The 26,205-nt window shown below is 31.8% G+C and overlaps 4 protein-coding genes across 11 annotated transcripts; 2 read left to right on the forward strand and 2 right to left on the reverse strand.

Moving 5' to 3' along the window:
* Positions 1 to 516: 516 nt before the first annotated feature.
* Lqfr (clathrin interactor lqfR) lies at positions 517 to 9,380 on the forward strand. Its single transcript, XM_076390083.1, has 8 exons — positions 517 to 656; positions 3,782 to 3,861; positions 4,350 to 4,468; positions 4,648 to 5,030; positions 5,112 to 5,328; positions 5,409 to 5,964; positions 6,040 to 6,183; positions 6,522 to 9,380. Exons 1-8 carry the CDS (start codon positions 616 to 618, stop codon positions 9,341 to 9,343), a joined length of 4,362 nt encoding a protein of 1,453 aa, XP_076246198.1. The 5' UTR covers positions 517 to 615; the 3' UTR covers positions 9,344 to 9,380.
* Positions 9,381 to 9,901: 521 nt separating this feature from the next.
* On the forward strand, positions 9,902 to 18,981 carry Bub3 (mitotic checkpoint protein Bub3). 4 transcript variants are annotated; one of them, XM_076390087.1, is made up of 6 exons: positions 9,902 to 9,938; positions 15,834 to 15,935; positions 17,406 to 17,601; positions 17,738 to 17,807; positions 17,883 to 18,193; positions 18,266 to 18,981. In XM_076390087.1, the coding sequence occupies exons 3-6, from the start codon at positions 17,407 to 17,409 to the stop codon at positions 18,668 to 18,670; spliced, it is 981 nt and encodes a 326-aa protein (XP_076246202.1). In that variant the 5' UTR covers positions 9,902 to 9,938; positions 15,834 to 15,935; position 17,406; the 3' UTR covers positions 18,671 to 18,981. The 4 variants fall into 4 exon arrangements, with proteins under 4 accessions (XP_076246202.1, XP_076246203.1, XP_076246201.1 ...); XM_076390088.1 differs by lacking the exon at positions 9,902 to 9,938 and having other exon boundaries at positions 15,651 to 15,935; XM_076390086.1 differs by lacking the exons at positions 9,902 to 9,938; positions 15,834 to 15,935 and adding an exon at positions 17,146 to 17,300.
* Positions 14,110 to 16,903, reverse strand: Nop56 (Nop56 ribonucleoprotein). Its single transcript, XM_076390084.1, has 3 exons — positions 16,799 to 16,903; positions 15,518 to 16,089; positions 14,110 to 15,427 (listed from the first exon to the last, which is right to left on the reverse strand). Exons 1-3 carry the CDS (start codon positions 16,799 to 16,801, stop codon positions 14,518 to 14,520), a joined length of 1,485 nt encoding a protein of 494 aa, XP_076246199.1. The 5' UTR covers positions 16,802 to 16,903; the 3' UTR covers positions 14,110 to 14,517.
* A 352-nt stretch (positions 18,982 to 19,333) lies between the features above and the next one.
* Positions 19,334 to 25,321, reverse strand: Dpcoac (dephosphocoenzyme A carrier). Of its 5 annotated transcripts, none has more exons than XM_076389308.1 (7): positions 25,291 to 25,321; positions 23,810 to 23,997; positions 22,048 to 22,263; positions 21,334 to 21,662; positions 20,991 to 21,256; positions 20,557 to 20,734; positions 19,334 to 20,332 (listed from the first exon to the last, which is right to left on the reverse strand). In XM_076389308.1, exons 3-7 carry the CDS (start codon positions 22,192 to 22,194, stop codon positions 20,185 to 20,187), a joined length of 1,068 nt encoding a protein of 355 aa, XP_076245423.1. In that variant the 5' UTR covers positions 22,195 to 22,263; positions 23,810 to 23,997; positions 25,291 to 25,321; the 3' UTR covers positions 19,334 to 20,184. The 5 variants fall into 5 exon arrangements, with proteins under 5 accessions (XP_076245423.1, XP_076245422.1, XP_076245421.1 ...); XM_076389307.1 differs by lacking the exon at positions 25,291 to 25,321 and adding an exon at positions 24,516 to 24,669; XM_076389306.1 differs by lacking the exon at positions 25,291 to 25,321 and having other exon boundaries at positions 23,810 to 24,669.
* Positions 25,322 to 26,205: the final 884 nt, after the last annotated feature.

Genomic DNA, 26,205 nt, shown 5'->3' on the forward strand with positions numbered 1-26,205 from the left:
CATTTAAAATATCTTTCCAAAACACCATGAAATCTAGATAATACGATTATCGCTATTTTTTAAATACTCAGTTGGCAACAGTTCAAATAAAAGATATATTTAAATCACCCTAAACGTACCGAGACACAAAGAATGACAATCCTATTTCCAATACCTAATCATCAGACACGAATAAATTACAGCCGATAAATAATTGGCTAGCAGAAATCAGCGATTCATAATCGTCAAGGTGAACGCGTCCAGTGATTCGTTCTGGTGAATGTAAACCAATTGGTCTCGATCCTCCGTACGGTTTCTGAATGGTTCTGAGCCCTCGGATTCTTGCGGTGGCGCTTAATATCGCGGGAAGATAAGGGAACCGTGAATACCGTGACGCAGAAGGGCTCGCGCGATAACGAGAAGAGAGGTTGGCAGACGTTAAACACCTGTGACGATTATTAGTTCTGTGGAACGTGGAAGGGATAACATGGCCACCGCCTGGTGACGTTCCGTTCGCCGTCGCCGTCGCGACATCAAATGCTCCCAAAAACATCTGGTGAACATAAAACATTGTAAATTCTGTAGTTTTTCCGCGGGTAACGCGCGTTATACTCGGTGCAAAGCGAGTAAAGTAAAATGATGAACATGTGGAAAGTGCGGGAGTTAATGGACAAGGCGTAAGTACGATTAAGTCAGTTACACGCGATCTAACCTTGCTTTTACTTTTTTCGACGCATTCCACTCTACTTGCTTCCGACACGCTACGCGATTTTCGACCCGTCCCTAATTCCACGTTCGCTGATAATTTGTCTGTTTTATCCGACGCATCGCTTCGTGGTTCCACGATCCCCTCGAAAATCGCCTTTTTCGCGTGATCGGAAATCCCTGAAAGGAAACAAGGCTCCCGTCAACTTATTTTCGTACGAGCTTGCTCGTTACCATTTCGCGACGATTACGCTGTCGCTCTTTATCAGTCGCTGAGGTGACGAGAAGGATCGTTTGATTGAGGATGAAGTTCTGGGTCGCATGACGCGGAACGTCTTTTATGGCACTGGAAAAATAGAAAATAACCTAGCTATTTTTTCCCTATACGTTTCGCTAATGTCACGCATCATTGTTATTATTACCCTAGCTACTGTAAGGGCCATGAAATTATTCCATTTTATTGGTTATGCATGACAAAGTAAACAAGAGGGGCTTCTGACTCTATATGGGGAGCGATTTTTGATAGACAGTCATTCGAGAAGCGGGGCTCGTGATTTTTAATTACATAAGACGTTTATTTTTGTGTTATGTATATTTACTTTGCATTCCTCTGATGGTATTTTTGCGACATGCATGTTAATAATCGTTCGTATTGGTTATTCGGTCATTTGTCTGGCGAATGATTTTGCCTGCGAATTTACTGTCGGATTATTGCTGCTATTTTTTTAGTAGGAATGAGAAGGGAAAAAGTGGTATTTCGTCGTGGCATAGACTGGTATTAGCAGATAACCTGCCCCTAACAAGCTAGCGAACAGGTTGTTCCCCGGGATAAGTTAGACTACTAGTTAAGAAAGTGTTGCATATTTAAGAGGAAGGAAATGAGCTATATAGATGAAATACCAGTTTTCTTTAATAAAAGCAATTCGATGCAATCGTCGAGGGTACGCCAGTGGTAGAAAACTGAAGCTACTTCAAAAGTACTGTAGTTCTTAAATAATACGGAAATTAATACAAATGGCTATAAAAAATATTTTGATGCGATCGATTATCAAAAAATACTCGCTTAATTTATTTATTCTTGTCAGAGAAACCGGAAAGAAATGTACTATTTTATTTTTCTATTTAAAGTCGTTTAATTTTTATAAGTGACATTGAAAAAGTAATAGATAGATGTGAAACTGTACGCGATAATAAAATTACGTTTTAGAATAAGTTAAGCCTCGTTTACATTAGTTAAGTTACATAAATTCAAACGACTCCAAACTAGTTTACCACTATTAACTTGTTATTTATTTCACCTGAAGCTTCTAAAGACTTTTCCAGTTGGTGAAGTAGTTTCAAGTTATTCAAATCCAAACGAGTTGAAGTCAAATAATTTAACTACGTAATGTGAACAAGCTTTCATATGGAAACTACAGTTAATGTAGTTTTTTAACAATAAAAATAATACGTTTCTTTTCGGTCTTCCTAATATTTACCTTCTCAACATCGAAGAATGTTAGGAATTTTTGCGTATCGTATTAACACCTGTTTATTAAGTTACGCTTTCGTGCTGTCGGTAGTCAACGCGCGTGAAAAATATTCGTAAAAATCGAAAGTGAAAAAAGATATCACAATCGGGTGCATATTCCATCCTCTTTCTCCCTCATCCATTTTTCTTTTTCTTTTTTTTGTATGTAATCATGGGGTGTGTAAATGTAGTTACAGTACCGGTTCTTATGCACCATACACGCACGCTTTTAATGTTGAGTTAATAGTGGTTCTCAAACACCAGGTACAGTCTATTTCTTCCAATAATATTTAATCCCCTGGTTTCCCCCGTTTTTTATTATTTTGACGTAACATCTAAGTTTTATTTCTAACGCGTGATCGTTAATTATATTTATGGCACGGTTGGAAAAATGAACACGGACCGATCTAAGATCGCGATCGGAAATATGAGATTCTTCACAATCCCTGGAAACCGAGTAGCGGAAGGACACTATTATCTCTAGCAGCGCTTTCTGAATACGAATGCAATTCGTAAACCTGTACACGATTTCCGATTCCAAACACGATCGTTATTTCAACTGCTGTTTCTTATGAAGAACCGAGCTTGAAGAATTTTGTCAAGAATAATATTATAATTAAAACACATTTATTAGTACTTGTAATAACATGTACAATCATTCACAAATTTATTTACAAATGATTACTAAATTCCAGTGTTTAAACACTAAAAACATTTCACTTTTGATGATAGAATTAGGGAAATTATAAGAAAGTTAAACTTAAAACCTGGAAATAAGTTAGATAAAAGAAAAAAATGCAGGATACTACTTAACTTATAATTGTATTCCGAATAAATGTGAACGTACTTTTTCTTTATCCTTTTGGAAAAGAGATTTATACGTATTTTAATTATACATAATTTAACGCAGCGGTATTAGCTAAATATATTTTGTAATTACTGTTTTAAATTAACATACGTTTTACTTATTCGATAATGATACTTCTAATGAATTATAAAAACGTGAGGTTTGTAAAGTAACATTAGAAATCTCTAATACACTATCGTTTCTTATCAGAAAAATGTTTGGAAGAAGATAAACATGCGAGATGTATTTCGAAGACCTTGTTCGAACGTTTTGATAACAATCAAATGCATAAGGTTTGAACGTGAAATAAATACGTGAAGTATTAAACGTTATCTTCACAAGACGGAATGCTCACTTTCAAATGTAATCGTTAATACTTAATATAAGGTCGTTAAGATTCTGATAAAGATGAATGTTATTGTGCGTTATACGTATTCTTAATAGAATATTTTCACAGATAAAATTTTTATACAGTAACATTCAGTTTTGCAATCACCGTTGGCATTCCATTAAATAATGCGTATGACATTGAACAGTGAAAACAGATAAGTATTGTGTATGAGCATAGGCGGAGAACTATTGCGCAATTAACAGGTGTTCACGCGATCCGCTTGAACACAGTGAAAGTAATTTTGCATGTAGAATATAGACCTATATAGCATCGCCGCATACGCTATTCTATACCTCTCAAAAGGTCGTTAACAGTGATTCATTAACGCACTGAAAATTTGTTTATGCAGGACCAATGTAGTAATGAACTACACGGAAACAGAGGCCAAAGTTCGAGAGGCGACAAATGATGATGCATGGGGCCCTACCGGTACGGATTTTAATGGCCAAACAAATACACAGCTCATAGTTTTATAAAATAAATTTTCTACCAATAAACATTACCAAACATTCATAAGTTAATTTTACATCAACTTATGCGAAGTTGAACATTTTGCTTTCGATTTCATGTGACTTGACAAAGTTGAAACTTTGTGTTACCGAAAACGACTTTGCAGACTTCAATATCTTATAATTTGTTGACCTAATTTTTCGTATAATAAATATTAATGTGAAAGACGTTAGAAATGTTTCTTTGAAACATTTGTTTAATACATGGTTTGTTTTTTGTTTGAAATATTCATTGAATCTCGAGTCCGTCGAACTCGTATTCGTTTAAAATATCGTTAAAAGTTTTTACACATTGTTCTTTGGTACATGCGTTTGTAAGAAGAATGATCACTGGAACCTTGTGTAATTTTATCCCTTTTCGGAGTTCGATGCATGGCGAAATTAATTGTACCGCATGTATTACTTCAGGGGCAATGATGCAAGAACTGGCTCAGGCCACATTCACGTACGAGCAATTTCCCGAGGTAATGTCCATGTTGTGGAAAAGGATGTTGCAAGAAAAACGGAATTGGCGTCGAACGTACAAGGTATATTTATTTGCACCTCAACCCTATATTTGAAAAATAAGTATTTTTTTCTAGAATTTAACTAGGTGGATAAATATAAATCAAATCAATGTAATCTTTTTTATTAAGTTTGTATTCTAACATAGTGTAATAACTCTTACAAAGGTCTAAAAATTAATGATTGTTCTTTCTTTTTGCAGTCCCTTTTACTTTTAAATTACCTAGTTCGTAATGGTTCAGAGCGAGTGGTTACATCGTCGAGAGAACACATTTATGATCTCCGATCTTTGGAAAATTATACTTGTATTGATGAATTTGGAAAAGATCAAGGGATAAATATTAGGCATAAAGTTAGGGAATTAATCGACTTCATTCAAGATGATGAAAAGTTGCGAGAGGAAAGGAAAAAAGCTAAGAAAAATAAGGACAAGTATGTGGGTTTATCAAGTGAAGCAATGGGTATGCGATTTGGTGGTGGAGATAGATGGACAGACAGTCCAAAGTGGGGCAAAAGTAATATAGATACTTACAATGATTGGGATAGAGATAGTAGAAGCAAAGGCTTTGAAGATACAAATAATAGGTAAATTTTAATTCTTACACGTTTTTCAATTGAAGCTAGCAGTAGTTTTTATTTCCTATTTTCGCTATTTTTTTACAATAGTGATGATGGCGAAAGGGAAGATTCAGATAATGATGTTCATCCCAGTCCAAAAAGAGGAGGTAGAGAATACAGAGATACAATGGATCCCACAGATCGTGTTAATAAAACCAGTTCTATATCTACAACTACAAACAATGCTTCACCAGCTCGAACAACACGAACTATTAAAAAGGTAGACTTAGGCGCTGCTGCGAATTATGGAAGAGAACAATCGAATGTAAGTGAAAAAGCATTTAACTCAAACTATTATTTTGAATTGTAAATTTTGTAATATTACATATTAAATTATGTTTACAGAATGGTATATCTGGATCACAAAGTACCACTTTGTCTTTGCCTATGAAACAAAAAAGTAAAAACGATATTTTAAATGATATTTTTGATTCTCAAAACGAGAATACTACGAAATCTGTTGTTGATGATGACGACGACTTTAATCCAAGAGCAAATACTCAATCCACTGTGCAAAGTCAAAATGTAAATGTAGATTTCGGAGACTTTACTAGTGCATTTGGTACTCCTACAGTAAAAACGAAAGAAAGCAATGACGAATTTGCGGATTTCACGTCTGCTTTTAACTCTTCTCTTGCGATATCTAATCCTTCGGTACAGTCACAATTGCCACAAACGCAAATAAATTTAATGGGAGCAACAATACCAAACGTTAATAGTCCAGTAACAGATAATGTGAATAACTCTGTGTTTATGAACTCTCAACCAGTAAATACATCTTTTACATCTATGAGTCCAGGAAATACAGTTTCTCAAAATTCAAACATGAGTAATAATCTGTTTGATACTCTACAGCCAGCACAAATGCTGAGTAGTCAACAACCGCTAAATAACAATATAGGTATGTATGATCACTGTCAATTGATATTCTATTGTTATGCTGTAAAATAGTCATAATGTAAAATTTTGTTTCTAGCACCTTCAAATGCAGACCTTTTAACGGATTTAGATACCCTAAATTGTTTAACCACTGGTCCTGCTGATAGGCGAACAAACAATACCAATGACTCCAATCTCTTTATGAATATGAACTCACCACCAACCATGGTCAGCCACGGAGGTAAGCATGTTTTAAAATTAACAAAAATGTAATTATGATTTAATGATTTAGTAATATTTAATAATTAAATATCTTAATATTAAATAAATGTATATTATATTTTTATGAAATTGGAGGTTATAATTAAATTAAATACACTACAAAGTTACTAAATCATCAAATCTTTTTCTGTGCATGTAGCCATAGAAATATTTTTGCTACGTATGTTGTCTTACAAATTAACTTGTTTTGGCTAAAAGAATATAAATTTTCGTTGCAAAACTTTATGCATGCTTTATTTTATTTCAAAGATGTATTTAAAGATAGTATAATGCCCCCAAGAGAGACTTTCCTTACAGTGTGCAAGATGGAGGAAAGCATCACTTCAACTGAAAATCATTCGAAACTTGCTGCAAATCGACTTTTGGAAGAATTATGTTGCATGGGTGCTATCAAAAGTCATAATAGTTTGGAAAAGTTGAAGTCATATATTTCTAACTATATTAAATTTTTACCTGGTTCACTTACACCACAAAAATACTGTAACCTCGACTATGATCCAGAAGTTGATTGTATGTTATATGGAAGAATTGTAGAGGATGTTATCGAAAAATTTGATCGCAATTGGCCACTGCAAGGAAATGCTTTAGATCCAATAGTTAAAGATTTGATAATTGTCAACGGTGCAACATTGCCGATTTTAGCTGAGTCTTTAACAGCTTTAACTTCTGCTTTGAAAGAAACCGAAGATGAATGGAAAATTTTTACTATCTCCAAATTACTGGAGCTATTAGTTAAGAATGACGCGTTGTTTTCTGCAATAATAAGTATAAGCAAATGTAAAACACAGAATATAAGGCAAGAAGAGGAGTCAGATCAAACATGGCGAAATGTAGTGCAGATTTTGGTCTCATTACCTAATCGCGTCGCTAACAAGCTAAAAGACAAAACATTCGATACCTTTCATCCCCAGATATATCTTAAGATTATAAGTTTTCATGTTGCTTGTGTGATATCTTTTCTAAATACTGGTTTACACTATGGAGTCGAAGTAGAAACAGAATCACTTTCGTATCTGATCAGTAAATTAATAATTACTACAAAATCAGAAAATTTATTGCCTTTTACAAACATTTTAGCAGAATGGTGTTACCAAAACAAAAATGATGAACAAAAATTAATACAAAGAATCTTAAAAACATTACATACACAAAGTATAGAACCAATAGCTGTATTATTTTTAAAACATTGTGATGTCAAATTTGGAGTGCACCCAATTTTTGGCAATGTACTGTCAAATTCAAATTGGAAATACATATTAACAACAAAGATTCCTTTAATGTGTTATTATAATGAAGAAACTGTAGTTATAAATTTGATTTCATATTTATCGCAATTTTGTAATGAAAATCGTATCTTAATGGAATTATCAATGAAACTTCTGGACGTTTGGGGTGATAAAAGTGCTTTAAATCATACTTCTGTGGAGCAACACAAATATATTACAAAATTAATAATTATGTGTATAAGAAAATCAAAAAATTATCTGAGCAGGAATGAAAAAGATAATATTCAGAGATCGCTGTTCAGTGGCATATCAGTTCACCTTGAATGTACACATATTATTTTAAGAGCAATGGGAATGTGTATTGGTGAAATTTTCACTAAGGAATTGTCCGAGTCAGATGATGCACCAAAGCTTTCCTTCGAGTACGACAGTATGCCAACCGAGGTAATTGAATTAGTAAAATCTTTAAAAAGCCTCGGTACCACGCAAGAAAATTCAGAAACAAAGGAGCAAACTAAAACCAATGATTCAATTCCTGAAAATATTGAGCTCAATACAACAGGGGATGAAAAACTGTATAAACTAGGCATAGAGTGTAATCTTCTACCTAAAAATAAAATAGATAATAAGAATGATGATGAGAATAAAGAAGTCTCTAGACCAGAATCAGATGTAACAGGAGAAGCAATTTTCAAAAATAATGCACCGATCCAGGATAACACTGAGAATGACTTAGAATTGGACAGCGATGATGATTTAGTGCCATATGATCTGTCTAACGATACAAAAGCCTCAGAAAAATTACGACCAGCCTATTTACGAGACTTGCGAGATAATTTAGTAAACGAGAAAAATTCAACAAATCCCGACATCTTCTCAGAATCGCTAGAAGTTTGTGAAGAATTAATATTATCACAATTACCAGGCGATGACGTATCATTTGCTATTGAATTATTAGAGCTTTTGGTTACACTCAAAGAATCTTGTTACGTAGAAAACTTTGAAGTATTAACGTTCAAGTCTTGTGTAGCTATAGTAACTATTTACCCCAAAGAATGTGCTGAATATTTATGTAAACAATTTTACATGGAAGTGGATAAGTATTCCGTAAGCCAACGATTGTTTTTCCTAGATATATTAGCAGAATCAGCAAGAAGGTTATCGAGAATTCCAATTGATGAACATAGAGAAGATACAATCAACGAATCAGAAGCAAAACCAAAACGAAAGGAAATTTCAAATAAAGTATCGCTTTTTATTAACACGGAAAAAAGTAAACAATACAGTATTTTATACAGTGATGATTTTGAAGAATTCGAAAAATCAGAGGATCAGATTCGAGAAGATTGGCGAGAAATTGTTGACAAGAGGATTGAATTCAACACAAAAAGATATGCACGTAGTACAAAATCCCCCAAAACGTTTGAGAATAAATTTGGAAATGTCGCCTCTTCATTTTTCTATCCACTTTTATATCGTTTTGGTAAACAAGGGACTTGCTTAAATAGCGGACTACAGACTTTTTCAGATCAAGAAAATATCTTATTAATTCGGTTTCTGAAAACCTTATCTACTATAATGGTAGCAGCACAAAATTGTTTGTTGACTTCTAAAATGGGAAAAGAAGTTCTAGAATTATCATGGTCACTACGATACCACGATCAAGCAAAAGTTAGAATAGCAGTAATAGAAAATGTTGCAGCCGTACTTATCGCAGTACCGAATGATACGATTATAAATGAATTGTTTGATACCATTATGGAAATAAGATTATGGCTCTTAGATTTATCCCAAAATGTAATCAGTGGAGATCATGATAAAGAATGTAGAAGTTTAGGCATTAAAGTAGTGTCTTTGATTGATTCCATTATAAGTTCAACGTTTAATAGTTAATTATGAATAGAAGTGAAATAACATACATAAAAAATCATCTAAAAAACTATAAAATAAGTAACAAATATATAAATCATCTTAAAATTTTGTTATATATCTCTATAATTATTAAAGTAATTTTTGTATTATTTCATGATTTATTATACTTAATTACAGTTCATAAGTAGATTTTTGCAGAAGATTGTAATAGTTTTCTATATCACATATTAAATAAAAAATATACAGTTGTTTGTGTATCACTAACTTTCATACATTTTCACCTTTCTGTTACTTAATAACTTGATATTATGAATCTTTGTGTATGTATAATAATATGGTACTAAACAGAGGAATGGGGTACTAAAACTAAAAGAAATGTCACATTTAGGATCAATTGGATTGTCACCTGTCACAAATCTTCTTACTCCTACGTCTACCAATTCCAAAAATCAAATACCAAGTAATACATCTGCTCAAGTTGGTTCCACATGGGCTGGTTCGGGATTAAATATAGATCTTGACAATATAATGGGAAGTAAAGCTAAACATTCGGGACCTGCACCAACAATGAATCAACTGGCAAGCAATAGCCCACAACATCAACCCAAACTTACATGTAAGTAACTATTTAAGTTTAAGTTAACTATTTATAATCAAAATTTTCTTATAATTTAGTAAACTCTTCAAAATTCAATGTATCATAATATCTGAAAAATTATTAAGTATAAGGTACAAAATAATTTGAAGCAAGACTTAAATATTAATATATGATTTCTACTATATCATAATTTAACGTACTTATTCAAATAATGCATTGGATTTTGTAAAGTATACTATATAATATGTAGTAATTGAATTGGAAGGAAAGAAAGTATAATCATTTTAGCACCAACAATGGGGTATACATCACCTATGATTCAACCTCAACAGCAAAAACAGCAACAAATGAATCCAGCATTTTTCCCTGCATTTCAGTGAAAATTTTACAATAAGTGAATGCTGTTACTTGCAAAATCTAAGGCATAAACGAAATGACTTAAAAAGAAAGAAATTTTCTATTTTCTGGGTGGAGCAGTCTGATTGTACATACAGGGTGCAACTGTAAACAATTGCGTATTGTAAATGTTAAAGTAAACTGATCAGTGGAAATATATATTGCATAATTATGTGTTCACAACAAATTGAAAAAGACATATTTTCAATTTCTGAACTTTATATACATATTATAATTTCGAGTTGAATATTTTGTTAGTATCCTGCAATATAAACTTTGTTATTATTATTTTACGTTCATCCAGCAATCGTAAAGAAAAGCAATCTTTTTTAAAAAAACGTACAATGTGTCATTGTGATGAGTGCAACATAAAATATGATGAGTTTAATATTTAGAGCAGCTCTATATACTAAGTTTTAATACATCTGTAAGCATGTATGTATTTCCTGAAGTGATAATTGTAGGTAGTATGTTCCCACTGACATTCCGCAATATGAATATTGCACTTTTGTAATAAATATGTATGTTATTTGGAAATCGTGCGGGAACAAATCGGGCAGACTCATCTTAAACGTTTTATACATAATGTAAATTACAATCTATGATGACGAGAATCGGGATTATGCCTTATGTGTATAATGTATCATAAGGATGTATGCATGAATTATAGATTACTTGAGGGAATGTAGTATACTACTTTTACGTACTACTGGATATGAGATATTCTGTTAAATGTCATTTAAAGTTCCATATAAATGGAAAATGATTCTACAAGGGTTGAATGTAGGAAACAAAGTTATTGCAGCATTTAAAGTGCTGCGTCTAGGATTGGCCATGTGACAATGTAAAAATCGTTTCACTTTTTTATTAAGAACATTTGACGTTGATGATATTCGTCTATAAAGAGGAAATAGAAAGACGCAATAACATCGCTAATAATAAGTGCTTCCCTATTGTAGTTAGTTTTGCACGAAAGGTGATCATGCAAAATTAGTATTATATAAGGAAATATAGACATATATGAAAACATGATGCAGGATATAAAAACTTATTACTTTTTAAAAAAAAATAGAAGCACAGAAGCACAAAATCAGCGCAATGGAAGGATCCAGCGCTTTAAAAGCGCTCCACTCAGCTTGGTGATTTAATAATGTTATACGTTTATGATCCATTGTAAATTATTTAAGAACTTTGTAGTTGCATAATTATATAAGTATGAAGAAAATTTAATCATCTTTGTGATTGAATGATATTCTAGAATTTTTGTAAAGTAGACGAAGAATGTAAAAATTAAATAGCATTTCCTTAGTTATTTGTTATTAACAGTGAAGAAATGCATATCTTTCCGAATGATTGTTCGTCCGATTATTAAAAAAACAGAAGATAATTATTAATGATTAAGTATTAACTACTAGATTGTTAAGTAATACTTACCTTTATGTGTGCTCTTTATCAGTAATTTGATATCTTTGCTGCATGATACTGAAATATATATCGTAGAATAATTTATTATGAATCATTCAGGTATTGAAATATTTATTGGTAAACGAGTGTTGGAAAAATTGCATGCTGTATTCATTATTTTTCTTTACTAAATATTTGAAGTAGTAATATTTTTATTAGTTAGTTGTATTTTAATACAGTAGATGTTATAATTGTCTGTTATATATAAACTAAAGCAATTAAAATTTATATGTTATTTCAGAATTTGCAGCAAAGTTCAAAGTTTATTTACACGTTTCTTGAATGAATGATTTAGGTAATCTATTAGTGTCTATAGACAGGTGCCCTAAAAACACATTCTGTACGATTGAAAGTATTTCACATTTATCAAGTAATTTTACTGTTCATGTGCTGTCAAGTTCAGTTTCAATTTTCATAAATGATGTGAAATTAACTTACAGGCTTCTATGCAAGTATCAGAGACTGAATCTTGTAAGGGAAAAATAGCTCCTTTACATTTCCATTATTTGAGCATTTTATATGAAGCAAAATGTTTAATGTAGATGGGAATATATTTTTAAAGTATTAAACTATACATACGTATGTATGTACTAATATACATATACATGTATGTATGATTGTACAAATCATAAGCAAGTATAGTCAATATGAATAAGTGCGGTATTACCATCATTTAAACCGTTTTAAATATTTAAATATACAGAGGCACGATCGCAGTCTAGAATTACAGAGGCCTTTTATAGAGTCAAACTGGATCAAAACTAGAATCGTAAATATTAAAGGAATCCCTTTTTTTGTTAGTGAATAAGTTTTATAAATTTTTACTCGGCATATTGATAGAGAAACTGCATAATATGGGAACTTTTATTCATTCTAAATTTCATAAATAAGAATCAAGCATAATATTTGTCATTCTAATGAAATATAACAAGTATAAACTATATGTTTGTGCTATTTACGCGCGATGATATTGTTTATAGTACGTTTTACAAGTAATTCGTTTATTCTATTTTATTACAATTTGTTATTTATGCTGTTTGTTTGATTGTTATATGTATAAATGTATAAATCTGTAGTGGTCTAGTGTGTACGTATAAAACAAGTTACAATTACTCACTAGTTCATAAAAGTTTCAGAAATTATTTTTATTGTTGAATCTTCATATATGTAAAGTTACGTTTGTTATCCAGTTTTTGAAACTATTAAGCAATACGTACATGCTGGTACATATCAATATTAATCGCGCGTTAAGAATACATAGTTACAAGTTACATACATATGCCTTACAATTTTGTGTAACGAAAAAAAAAAAATACTACAGAGTTGAAAATCATTGTTCCTCTGATGAAATTCAGGACAGTCGCTTATGAATCTTGCATACGTGTGAATGATACCAATAGCTCACTTGTCAATTTTTGACTGAACATTGTTTACGGTAGTTGCGATAATTGTAATTATTAATTCAGGTATTTATATTTACATCACAGTTTTACCGTTATTAAATGCTCATTGGTGCTGGTGTTAATACGAATTGTTAGCTATATTAATTTATTTATTTTTTTTACAATCACAATGTACCTTTTCCTTGTATCGACAATGTCCAAACCATTGTCCTGTTATATAATATTTTCCTTTTAAACTAGGAGTCAGTGTTATTTTTCCTTAGTATACAATATTTAATTATGAATGGTAATAATGAAATGAAAATTTTATCTTTTTTTTTAAACTTCATTTACTGATTTTTAATTATATTTTGTTTTTTATTTTTCTTTTAAATAAATTTCATAAAAATTTGAAAATAATCTTCATATTTGCTAAGGATTTGAAAAAAGAAGTGATAATTTAAAAAACGTAATCCTTTAGATATAAATTTGAAGTGTAGAAATAAAAAATAATGAATGAAATATCTACAAAATGTGACTAATACATTATTTACAAATAAAAAATATTGTTTCAACTACTATTTGTAAAAGAATTGATCAACTGCAATAACAGTATTATAACATTATGAAAAATAGACTGTGCAATAATAAATATTCATTTCATATGAGATTATAGTTAGAACTCATACAGTAAATTGTGTAAAGATAATAATTTTGCACAAGATAAGTTGTCTAATATTCAAATATTTTAGTATATTAAGTCGATTAAATTAAATTATATTGTATATGTGAACAAACTGAGAACTTAATGTACACTGAAGAATAATTTTATATTACTAAATTATAAATGTAAGTACAAATTGATATAAATTTATTACTGTCAATCCACAAGATAATAAGTAATTGGAAAGGAATAAAAAAAAGAATAAAGCCCATATACATACACTTAATGACTTAAGTTACAAAATATATTTTACAGTTATTCTCTCATAAAATAATACACATTTCTTAAAGAAAATTCAAGAGTCATAGGATATACACAGTAAATAATATATATGTCTTCTCGTTATAATCGAATTTGTCAGGTTTCTGAATATAATTTCACAATTAAAATTTGAAATTGCTAGCAAATCAAATGGTAATTTGATAATGATTGCAATTACAAATTAAATTGTTTATAGTAATTAATATTTCATAATATCTATTTCAATGTCATTTTGATGTACATATTGTAGACGAAAGATTGTAATTACAGTCTTACTGCGCACGGCACCCGTCTACAATACGTTATCACTTACTCAGTAAAGATAGTAATACAAACATACCGTTTAAGTTCTACAGAAGTTACGTATAGACTACTCATCTTCCTCTACATCTTTTGATTTCTTCTTCTTCTTTTTCTTTTTCTTTACAGGTTCTTCCGTTTCATTTGTTACTCCATTTTCAACGACACCATTTTCTTTTCCATTTTCAAAGACCTCGCTTTTTCGTTTCTTATCCTTTTTCTTTTTCTTTTTGGGCGATTCTTCTTCCATACTTGCTATTTGTGTAGCTTCTTCTAAAGCTTCTCTCATTACATCTATATTCTTTTTAGGTATTTCACCGGTTTCATAGAATTTTAATCTGTCTTCTATTTGTTGCCGCAACTTTTCACCAAACACATTAGTTGGTATATCAGCAAAGCAATCGATTCTCGATGCTATGGAACATTTATTCGCGAGATACCTCGAAATTCTACCTTTATTTTTTGTACCAGCACGACCGATGAATGTTGAATGAAATAGTAATCCGTATTTTGGAGTGTTACCTCGTGTTTTTAACGCTCTGAATAAAGCTTTTTCTGCTCCCAATATTTGCACGGTTGAGGCAGGGTATTTAGCTAAATTTGTTAGAGATCCAGCATGTGCTATCAACCTGGCTCCTACTTGGTCCCCTATCAACGCAGCTAAGTTTGGTGCTACTCCAGCCATTTTAGATCTCAGGTATTCTGCCAACTGTTTCCTGTAATCGGCTAGAGCAATAACGCGCGCTGCAAACATTTCAATATTCAGAAGATCAACAGGACTGATGTCCATTCCCATGGATGATTTTGATGCATCAATGATTGCTTGAGCCTTAGCACTGTCCATAACAACTTCTTCCAATGCTTCTAATTTCTCTTCCGTGAGTTCTTTTCTATTTTTTATTAATCGTGCAACTTTAGCATACATATAGTTCTCGGGAACTATTTTTACAAGTTCTGGAAAATGATAACTGTACCATTCTCTGTAATTAATATATGCATTATTTTACAATTGGTTTAAAAAATTCTATTAACTATTTTTACAAACGAAATCACATATACCAAATAGTTACCTTATACGCATACTGAATGTATTTATGTCCTTGTCCAACTGATCCAACAAAGCTATACTTTGTATAATCATATTGTCTACACGATTGACATTAAACTTAACTTTAGCTCTGGAGTAACTGTGACCAAGTCCAAGCTGTGCAACCCCAGAACTTTTAGAAGTGAAACCTTTTACCAAATTATGAAAATGAAATCTTATTCCTCTAATGATTTCTGGAACTGCACCAGTATGGTCACATTTTATATTTAATGCTTCTGTGATACTGGCTCCAAGCTTTGGGTCTGCGACACCAAGTACAACTTTCTCTTTTTTTCCAGGCTTTGGTATACATGAGTCTAAGAACAACTGTAAATCTTCTGGAACAACTCCCTCAGAAATACTATTTATACTTTCTAGAGCTGCCAAAGCAGTTTTGAAAGGTGAGAATCCAATGAGTTTTACAACTGCATTAAAACGTTGTAAATCTGTGACAGATGCTTCGACCTGAGGCAATAACATTCCTACCTCTTCAAATTCTTTGACAGAAAATACGGCATACCCAGCTGCATGCTCGAATAAGATATATAGCTTCGACTGAAACATTTAAATTATAAATAATTGTGTAAGTTACTGCAAGTAGGCAAATTTATACTACACATAATTTTAAGAAGAAATCATAACACAAAGATTGTTCATTTGAATTCAATTGTTTCTGATAGGCATAAAATAACTCAAAATCTAGAACATAGAAAATATAATTTTTTATGAAAATTTTGAATAAATAACGTTCTGATTTGTTCTTAATTATATTTTACATAAAAGGCATTTAATGTATTTATTAATACTGCATAAATATTTTACACAATTTTTATTGAAAAATTGCACCAAAAATAAAGAAATACAATGAAATGAAATACTTTTAATACTTTTAACAAAAAGAATTTACATAGGATTTCTATTTAATGAATAATAGCATAGTATAAAAACAACTCATTGAGAAAGCTTCAGACGTGTTTTACACGTGTCACTATAAATACGCGTATAATTACAAATTTATTGACCTCTGAATCTTAAGAATTAATCTATAAGCACATTGTAATCACGTTTAAAAATGCATATTATTTAACGTTACAGCTGAGAAGATTATCTCAACTTTATTTTGAAGTATTTACAAAATTAAATCGTCTCCTCGGTCATGGTTACAATTACGCCGCATTAGTGTTTCATGAAAAATTACACTACATAAATACACAAAAGAATTTTGAAAAAGCTTATACTTAACCGAGTGATTACGTCAACTTACCATGCTTGGATTATTTTATATTCCATTCAATATTTTCAAATAACCATTACGGTAAACTCGACAAGCTGCAACTATGGTTAGAAAACGACCATGTGTTCCGGATGTAGTACGCACAGAAAGAAAGATGGAGCCTTAAATATTTCCTGAAATTTAAATTTCTACCAACGATCCTACACAAAATTCGTGTAGCTGCGAAAGTCGTAATTTGAGATTTTGCTTGTGCAGTGATTCAGTGGTTTCATTTTTAAAGTAAACGTCAATCTGCTAACATTGCATACATTTATAATTCATAATATAAGCAGCCATGATTATAAGCGTGCTTATGCACCTGATCGCTTGTGTTATGTGTATGTGAAAGTTTCTGGTTACTCTTATGATATTTAATTTTCACTTAAATCTATCTCCATTTAACATATCAGTAGTTAGAGTGTATAAATTTGCATTGTTTCTGTGAAGAAATACATTGAAATACGAAATTAAAATCAACGTACTTCGTTAAAATGTATGTGGTATAGGATTGCTTGAAGGTTATGTTTATTTTGCTTATTTAACAATACAATTTTAAAAGATTATTATTATTACTTTTCCCTTATTTTCTTTGTTTAAGAATGGAGTCTCGGACAGAATTTAAAATAAAATCTCCACCGACCGATGCAATTTCGGCGGTGGAGTTCGGACCGAATTCGACACAATTTCTTCTTGTCTCTTCATGGGATAGTACTGTACGATTGTACGATATTCATGCTAATACTATGAGATTAAAATACAATCATGATTTGCCAGTTCTGGATGTAGCATTTCAGGTAATTATATATTCATTGATCCTGTTTGATTAATGATCTTTTATGTAATAATACACATGTAAAATGCAAGTGAATTGTTGTATTATATTTATTCGAAACCGAGGATGAAGTAAAAACAAGAATTGATTTTCTGTAGGACGCTGTTCATGCTTACAGTGGTGGTTTAGGGAACACGTTAAAGATGTACGATATTAATAGCAATACTGGTATGAATAATTTTTAAATTTGTACCTTTATTTTGTATGACATGAAAAATGTAATGAATATAAATCATCTTTTAGAACAAGTAATGGGAACACATGACAAACCAATTAGAAAAATTGAATACTGTGCTGCAGTAAATGCAATATTAACTGGTGGATGGGATGCAGCTGTGAAATTATGGGATCCTAGAACACCCACTTGTGTAGGTAGCTATTTACAGCCAGATGTTGTTCTTGCTTTGTCCGTATGTGGGGACAAATTTGTAGTGGGCACAGCCAAACGAAAAGTTTGCATTTGGGATTTGAGGAATATGGCTGGTATGTTTCAAAGACGTGAGAGTAGTTTAAAATATCAAACACGTTGTATCAAAGGCTTTCCTAATGAACAAGTGAGTTCTAATCTTAATTCTAATTTTAATTGGTATTTTACATCAATGCATTAATTTTTCAATGAATTTCAGGGATATGTTCTTAGTAGTATAGAAGGTCGCGTTGCTGTTGAATATTTAGATACTACACCAGAGGCTCAGAAAAAGAAATATGCTTTTAAGTGTCATAGAATAAAAGAAAACAATGTGGAACACATATATCCAGTGAATGCTATTAGTTTTCATTCAACATACAATACTTTTGCAACTGGTGGCTCAGATGGATATGTTAACATTTGGGATGGTTTCAACAAAAAGCGTTTGTGCCAGTTTCATAGATACAATGCTGGAGTTGCAGCTCTTAGCTTCAGCCACGATGGTTCTGTACTTGCTATAGGTGTTTCATATTTAAATGAAGCTGAAATTCCACCAGGTGGAAACGATGAAAGAGAAATTTATATAAGATATGTAAATGATCAGGAAACAAAACCAAAATAATGTCGTATTGTTGTAAAATAATTTTTTATGATAAAGATAGACTAAACAAATCTTCCATTAGAATCTGCTTTATTAGAGCAGTCGAAATGGAGTGCTAAAGCCTTTTCACAGAAATCGATTCATTTATATTGTATATATTGACAGTGGTGTATTTTACATTTTTATATCTTAAATAATTAACTGATGATCATACAGATCCTATGAAAAACACAATAACCTGTTCAGAAGTATTAGGCTAGTCAAATTTTAATAAAATGTGTTTTCTAAAAAATACCTTTGTTTATTCAACATAAAGAGTTAATTTAACAGTATTTTACAAATTAAATATTACCTTGTCATATTATATGTAACATTTTATAAACATTACTAATATTATAGGAAAAACTTACTCCTGTATTACGTTTTATTTTTCATTTTATTTCTAGTCATTTTATAGTACCTCTGATAGTTAAAATGTCAGTTGTATATTTAAGTTGAATTGACTTCATTCAAATTGAAACATAATCACATAAAAATAAGGTGTGGTGTATTGTGGCAATCGAAATATCTATTATAAAAATATGAAATAATTAAGTACACTTGTTTGAAAAATGATAGATATTAAAATATTTTGATAAAAGTACCTATGTTTAAAAGAATGAATTTTTTTAAAACTGATGCCTTTATTAAACAATTAATCAGAAGTAATTAAATAACAAAATATTCTATAATATAATAAAGTTTAAAGTTAATATTTTGAGTATATACAAGATTAAAGTAAGAGGAGCATCACAAGAATACAAAATTGCTACAAATGATGGTATAAAAAAAGTAGATATAATAAGAAATGTTAGAAATACTTTGCTCCTTTACAAATAATTGTGCCGATTTTTAATATTGCACATTATGTTTTTAAGATTATTGTCAGAGTTTTTTTCCTTAAAAGAATGTTGCTATGTTATACAAGTTTTAATATTGCCATTTAATCAATGATACAAATATTTCAATTTAAGTGTTAAAATATCACCAATAACATGCTATGAAATTCAAACTTGAAGATTTAAACGCTAAAGTGAATTTGAAATTTGTTTTTATCCGTTTTGTATCATTAATTAAGAAATTCATAAAACGGTTGTGACCATACAATAAATCTAACATTTCAAATATAACGCACAGGTTGAAGCAAATACTTGCGCAATATCATTGATTTAAATATGCATTTTTAGCTGTTCAACAGTTTTTATATTATTTTAGATAACAGTATGTACATTAACAATTTGTACTAGTATCTCCCTGTCCTTTGAAATGTGTTCTTTGAAAATAGCATAGTTTTATTAAATTATTAAACTATGACTTTGCTTATTACTGCGTTTTGCATGGTAATGAATTCTATGAATATTTATATAGTAGAAGTCTTTTCTGCAGATAAAAGTATTTTACTATTTATCTATAGTTAGACGTTCTATTGTAATCCATAATTAGCCGTTTCGTTTCAGTTCTTTTAGATGTATACAATAGTCTTGAATTCTATTTTATTAATTTGGTGAGTTGTTTTGATGAGTGATGAGTTTCCTTAATGTATCGCGAATTGTATCATGCGTTGCAAAACTAATTCCCACTGCAATTGGGCCTTTCACCCAATTCATGCTCAGTCCTTTATAGAAAGCCATTATACCTTCCTCTCTGAAAAAGATTTAAAATACATATTTTTTTAATGTGACATAATATTTTAGAGTGAAAGCTTTTATTACTCCCTTTAACAGAATATAACTTATAAAACTGTATACTTTTAAGTGGTTTTATCATTTTCAAAAATTGTACACACCATTTGTAGGGTCATGTCAGAAAAAATGTATTTAGAATACTTTTTGTTAGTAATATTAAGCGACAATTTGGATTAAACTTACCTATAAACTTTCACAATAGTCGAACTAATCGTATGATAGTGCTGGCCCTTGATTGCCGAGGTCTGCATTCTCCTCCGAACGATGTCCAAAGGATAGCTGCTAGTCTGAGCAACCATTCCGGCAATGCCGCCGCAAATCAGTGATGTCGAGAACCCAGGAATAGCCACCGTCGTGTACACTGTTCATCGACACGTAGCCATCATCGAACATGAAGCACGCACTTGAAAAACACCGCCATCGGACTTGTCTCGACAAGCGTCGCTATTAAAGTAAGTACTGTCCCAATATCGGGAAACAGTCCCGATGTGCCCCACGGGTACCCTGCTTTACGATCATACACGAGCCATCTCTTGTTTGTATAAATCACGATTTTTCTCTTTGCGTGTTAAGCACCGTCACGGCATCGGACAAGTTTTGTGAAAGAACCGACTCACCAGGCAGTAAATTCCTGAGCAGGTCGTAGGTGAAGAAACTGCAGCCAGCGTAGGGAATGACACCAAGTAATGTTGCAGTGTATCCACGATAATAGGCCAATATTCCTTCCTCCATGTAAATGCGTACAAAGATTTGTCGCAAGGTTTTGTACTCAGCCTTCAGTGTCACAGCCATTCTCGCTCTCATCAAATCCAAAGGGTATGTCATACCTTGTGACGTTACACCTGCTAACGCACCAGCCAAAAAGTTCAATCCAGGTTTCTGTCTGCACATAATAATATTTTCATTGAATAATTATAGTCGTAGCTGTATTAATGAATTAATAGTTCTACATGTATTCACCTTTCTGATCCATTTACTTTTAGAATTCTTTTCCATTGTTCATGGGCTGTAAATTGTATAGCAGAATATGGGATAATTCTAACCATAGTTGCACTGTTACCACGCCATAAACTAAGTAAACCCTCTGTTTTAAGTGTTTTTATTAAAAATTCAACTGCTGCTCTTGCTGAATATGGTTGTTTTGAAATTTGGAAATTTATTTTTGTTCGATCTAAGGGTGCTATTGTTGTTTTTGCTAATGCCCCTGCAGTAGCACCAGCCACCAAACTTGTCCATACCCTTTGTGTATTTGAGATACTGTCATTGCGAACATGCTTTTCTTGTTTTTTCTGAAATACAGAATTTAATGTTATGAGAATACTTAAGAAATTGTTACATATTTTGAACTACTATGCTCATTCAACTCAAGAGAAAGGAAAATAACAAAAAATAGTAAATTCCTAGAATATACAACATAAATTAAAATGAGGATAGATATTAATACATGTTTTAGATAAGAGCTATTAAGATAACAACTTTTTTGAATATGAAGTCACGCAGTTGCCTGAAAGACGGCAAAAGGTAATCAAACAAAATGAACAATATGTTGTTTAATAAAGTTTTTGTTTTTCATGAAAAATTGACTTTACATTTACACAGAAAAAAGATGCAGTTATTTTATAATGGAAATTATATACAGAAGTGTTTATATGTTACAAGTACTGTACAACTTACTATAACATTTACATCTGATGTTTCCATTGAAAGAGGTGCAGTTTGTAATACAGATACTTGCTTTGCAGTATCTGATAATATGGACATTTGTAATCTTTCAATAACAGCTTGGCCACTTTCATCAGAATGAGTTGTGTGGCCACTCATCTCTTCATTCTTATGCAACTTGAATGATGCCACTTATTATTGTACCATATAATGTCTTTAAATGCTTTCCTGTAAATGAACATTATTCTTATTCTTACGCTATCATAAATACACAAATTCCATATTTCACATTTAGTTATATGAATTATTTTATTCAACATGTTAGACATTATTTATGCAAGTGTAAAATAGTTCAAAATGATAGAACCTTGAATGGATATCGCATAAATTTTATGTATACACATAAATGATAATCAAATCAAATGAAAAATATATCAGTGATAAATAGCATGTTTGTTTCCTGCTATTTTTAAATATGTTTATCTATTAGATTAATGCATTTCATTGCTGCTAAATACTTCCATTATATCTAATACAAAAGAATATCAGTAACAATTTAAAATTATAATTTTTATGTGAAAAACATGAACATAAGGTGGAATAAGTATTCATTTGCTTTTGGATTGTATCACATAGTACTTCTTATCAGTAACATCACATGCTGATGTAATGTTATGTGAATAGGAGTAAATTTGATTCTTTAGAATTGATTTTTAATATGATTTTCTCAATTTGAATTACACATCCATAAGTAGCTTAAAAAATATAAATGGACTATTTATTATGAAAGTGGTATATGTTTTTTTTCGAACTTAAATTGAAATCTTTTTTCATTCAATTGTATGTATGTAAATTATTCGTTTTTTTAATGTTTTCCGAAAACGGAGTAACACCATCTTCACAATAAACGGTCCAAATCATAACAAGAACAATAGAAGGAAATAAAATTCATTGTTTGATTTATTAGTTTCATTTTATAATACAAAATTGAAAAAAGTTCAATAATTAACTATGATTAAACATTGTTCTGAATGTCTTACAATCGTTATTAAACGATATTATAAGTAGTGTTTGTCATCAAACTTACGAAAATTTATTTGCATTTTAACGTAAACTACAAATTAATACATAAACATTAAAAATACTTTGTAGCAAACTCTGTACTTTTTTCCTGCAATTCACATTAAAACATACAATCTATTCTTTCAAAAATAACAAATTAGAGCTCTTTAGTGCTGAAAAAAATACACATACGGACAACTACGTTTCAGTTTCCTTAACTCCGTTTAATAAATCATCGAATAATATTGATTATCTGTACACATAGTACAAAAATTAACAGAATTACGTAATGTGTATCGGCAAAACATTACAGACTTAACTATTATCGTCATAATTCCAATGTGGCATTTGTACTCCGACAATTAATACGAAACAAAACCGATATCGGCAGTTTATGCCCGCGTATGGACATCAACGCGAGCACTTCAATTATACGCACGAATTAATACAGATATGTGAGTGTAAAATCGATTTATTATAAACGATCCTCATATTCGAACGATCGTGTATCTAATGGGCGTAGTGCATGTTATCTTAAGTTCTTCATCCATGATTTTCCCTTTTTAATCAAGAACGCGCTCAAGTGCCAATTTAAGACATTCCGTGACCATGATCTGTGCTACATCGTTTCGCAAATCGCGAGCACAGATAGAACAATGCTCGTGGCAACGTAACACGCGTGGTAGAATAAGGACGCGAGGAAGACGTTTACCTTCGTCAACTGTGGGAAAAAACAGCTGACACGAAGTTGAAGTTCTCCTCGGACGAACGATGAACGCAGCTCGAAGCACTCAACACCGATTAAAATGTTTCACATTATTGTCTAGCCGTCGAAGAGGATTGTTCTGTCGTCACGCTTATCACGCTCCCAATGACTTCTTTCGCGCGACTGCCACCAGACTATAGACACAGCACAATGTCATTATTACCAAACATGCACGTAATGTGTACAACGACACGTCCAATTCGCATGTGCAAATCTCAAGGCCTTCGAATACGACTGAAACAAACACGTCTACGTATGACCTTCGTCCGTGTTCGGTTACGCATTCTAGATGGTAGCAGCGACAAGTGCAATATGTATAGCGATTGAGATCGAAGTTTCAAACGAATCGGGCACATAGACCAGATATCCTCTTATTTTTATTGATCTGCAGGGCATCGGTCGCATTCCATGGAAAGCATCTGCTTAGCAAGTACTTAAGATCTACTGAGATGGTGGATTCGAACTTTTAATAGAATGAACTCTGGTTTTAGAATTTTTTCACGCTCGTGCTACTATTCAAATTTCAGGAAGCTAGGTAGATTTTGAGACAGGAAAAAGAAGTAGTATTTTTCGTTTTGATGAAAATCGATGAAATTATGGAAAGATTTATGACTTTGAATTAAAATAGTTGAATTTGAGGTTAGGACAATACTTTGCACTCCATTTTTTCGGAACTACTCAGCTGTGATTCTTGTAGATTATAACTGATAATTGAATTTTCTTGAGATTGTTTAGTGAATCATTATAGTTTGACACTTTGTAAAACACTTTGTAAAGTTTGTAAAATTGTTGCTTTAGCATGTCATAGCTTCAGGAATAGCATAACCTCTGTTGCAATTGTTTTCTTTTCACTTTTCGCGTGTCAACTCCTGCATGGCTGGTTTCCATTAAATACCCGAAACAATATATGTCTAAGTTAGGCCAACTTTATGTTTGATCTAAAACTATGCCGCGAAGTTCGAATTGTGAAGTAATTAATCACTTATGACACCTGGGTTCAATGAAACAAAAAATGCAGTAAAGAACAAAGTAGTTAATTTTTCCTTGTCTCTGTCAAATTAACATACTTTTGCTGTCGTACTTTAGATTCAACATGATTGCACTAATTAAAATTGGATCTGTCGTTTCGTGACTCTTATTAGAGGGTCTCTAGCCAAACTCATGGTGCGAGTTGAGAATTTTAAACTGAACCGAAACGATCAAAACGTAATCAGAGAGTCTTAAAACGGGTATTTCCACAAAAAAAGTTTGCAAAATTTTTTTCTCATTATAATACTTTTTCTTTCGTTCATTCTTTTTTTTTAAAGTTGGAAAGAAAATATCTGGCCAACTCTGGAAAAGCTCACGTGAGGTGCGTTTTATTTACCCCTTACCGACGACTGGAATTTAAACATTTCAAAGAACGAGAGAGTAGAGCTCACAGTCACCTTCTGTGTAGAATTTGAAGTGTCGAACTCACGAACACGCGGATAGAGGGCGCACAGGGTACATACGAAGTAAAAAATTTAAAATTTGTGAGTAACTAAATTCCTGTTATTCTAATAAAACAAAGGAAACGGAGTAAAATCCTGCAAAAAACTCAATTTGGAAAAAAGTGGACTTGGGTTAGTCTGGCTCTCAGGTACAGATATTTAACAATGAAATTTACCAATTTTATAATTTTAAAATAATTTCTCTGTTCAACATGGTTTTATACTTTCCGCAATGTTTAATCGTGTTACATATTCAATAAAAATACTTATCAGCAAGTTAGTATTATATGTACTATGAAATACATATTTAAATAGTATAAAACTAGCTTAGTCACAGGTATTTTTTTAATACCATAATTTTTTACACTTCACTGTAAAATTTAACAATGTTCTATCACACGTTTGGTAGATTCTTTAGCATTTAGAGATCACCCCGATATCACGACACTTCGACAATACTCTAATTGAGATTTCAAGCATACTCCTTACAAATCCCATTGCCCATCAAAACTTGTACAATCTTACAATCAAGTCATATGCAAGATTTCGACAGCCTTAAGGCCGCCGCCTACTTAATAGCCATTTAACTAATCCTAACTACTTAATAATCGAAACCCCCAATAGGAAGTAATAGACGCCGAAAGCTAATTTAATATCAGCCCCTCAGACCAGCTCAGATTCAGTAGATCAGGATCGCGTCTGTGAGACAGCACACGTGCATTTAACGGAAATGAAGTGCTGAGGAGAGACTCGACGGCGCAAACGTAGCGTTCTCCCCCTCGGCATGGCTTCGTCGGTGTTTCGCGTCGGTTCCTCCGTGTACTTGCCGCAACACGAGCACGAGGCGACGACTGCTAACCCCGTCATATT

The sequence above is a fragment of the Calliopsis andreniformis genome, chromosome 12, assembly GCF_051401765.1.
Source record: "Calliopsis andreniformis isolate RMS-2024a chromosome 12, iyCalAndr_principal, whole genome shotgun sequence".
Taxonomy (NCBI): domain Eukaryota; kingdom Metazoa; phylum Arthropoda; class Insecta; order Hymenoptera; family Andrenidae; genus Calliopsis; species Calliopsis andreniformis.

Excerpts from the sequence above, each read along its gene's own strand:
- Dpcoac (XM_076389308.1), bottom strand. The coding sequence starts at position 22,194 with ATGAGTGGCCACACAACTCATTCTGATGAAAGTGGCCAAGCTGTTATT. Across the intron at positions 21,663-22,047 it reads CATCAGATGTAAATGTTATA|AAAAAACAAGAAAAGCATGT; the intron begins GTAAGTTGTACA and ends TCTGTATTTCAG. Across the intron at positions 20,735-20,990 it reads GCTCAGGAATTTACTGCCTG|TGTACACGACGGTGGCTATT; the intron begins GTGAGTCGGTTC and ends GTCGATGAACAG.
- Lqfr (XM_076390083.1), top strand. The coding sequence starts at position 616 with ATGATGAACATGTGGAAAGTGCGGGAGTTAATGGACAAGGC. Across the intron at positions 4,469-4,647 it reads ATTGGCGTCGAACGTACAAG|TCCCTTTTACTTTTAAATTA; the intron begins GTATATTTATTT and ends TTCTTTTTGCAG. Across the intron at positions 5,031-5,111 it reads TTTGAAGATACAAATAATAG|TGATGATGGCGAAAGGGAAG; the intron begins GTAAATTTTAAT and ends TTTTTACAATAG.
- Nop56 (XM_076390084.1), bottom strand. Across the intron at positions 15,428-15,517 it reads ACATTCAGTATGCGTATAAG|AGAATGGTACAGTTATCATT; the intron begins GTAACTATTTGG and ends TATTAATTACAG.
- Bub3 (XM_076390087.1), top strand. The coding sequence starts at position 17,407 with ATGGAGTCTCGGACAGAATTTAAAATAAAATCTCCACCGACCGATGCA. Across the intron at positions 17,602-17,737 it reads TTCTGGATGTAGCATTTCAG|GACGCTGTTCATGCTTACAG; the intron begins GTAATTATATAT and ends GATTTTCTGTAG. Across the intron at positions 17,808-17,882 it reads CGATATTAATAGCAATACTG|AACAAGTAATGGGAACACAT; the intron begins GTATGAATAATT and ends ATCATCTTTTAG.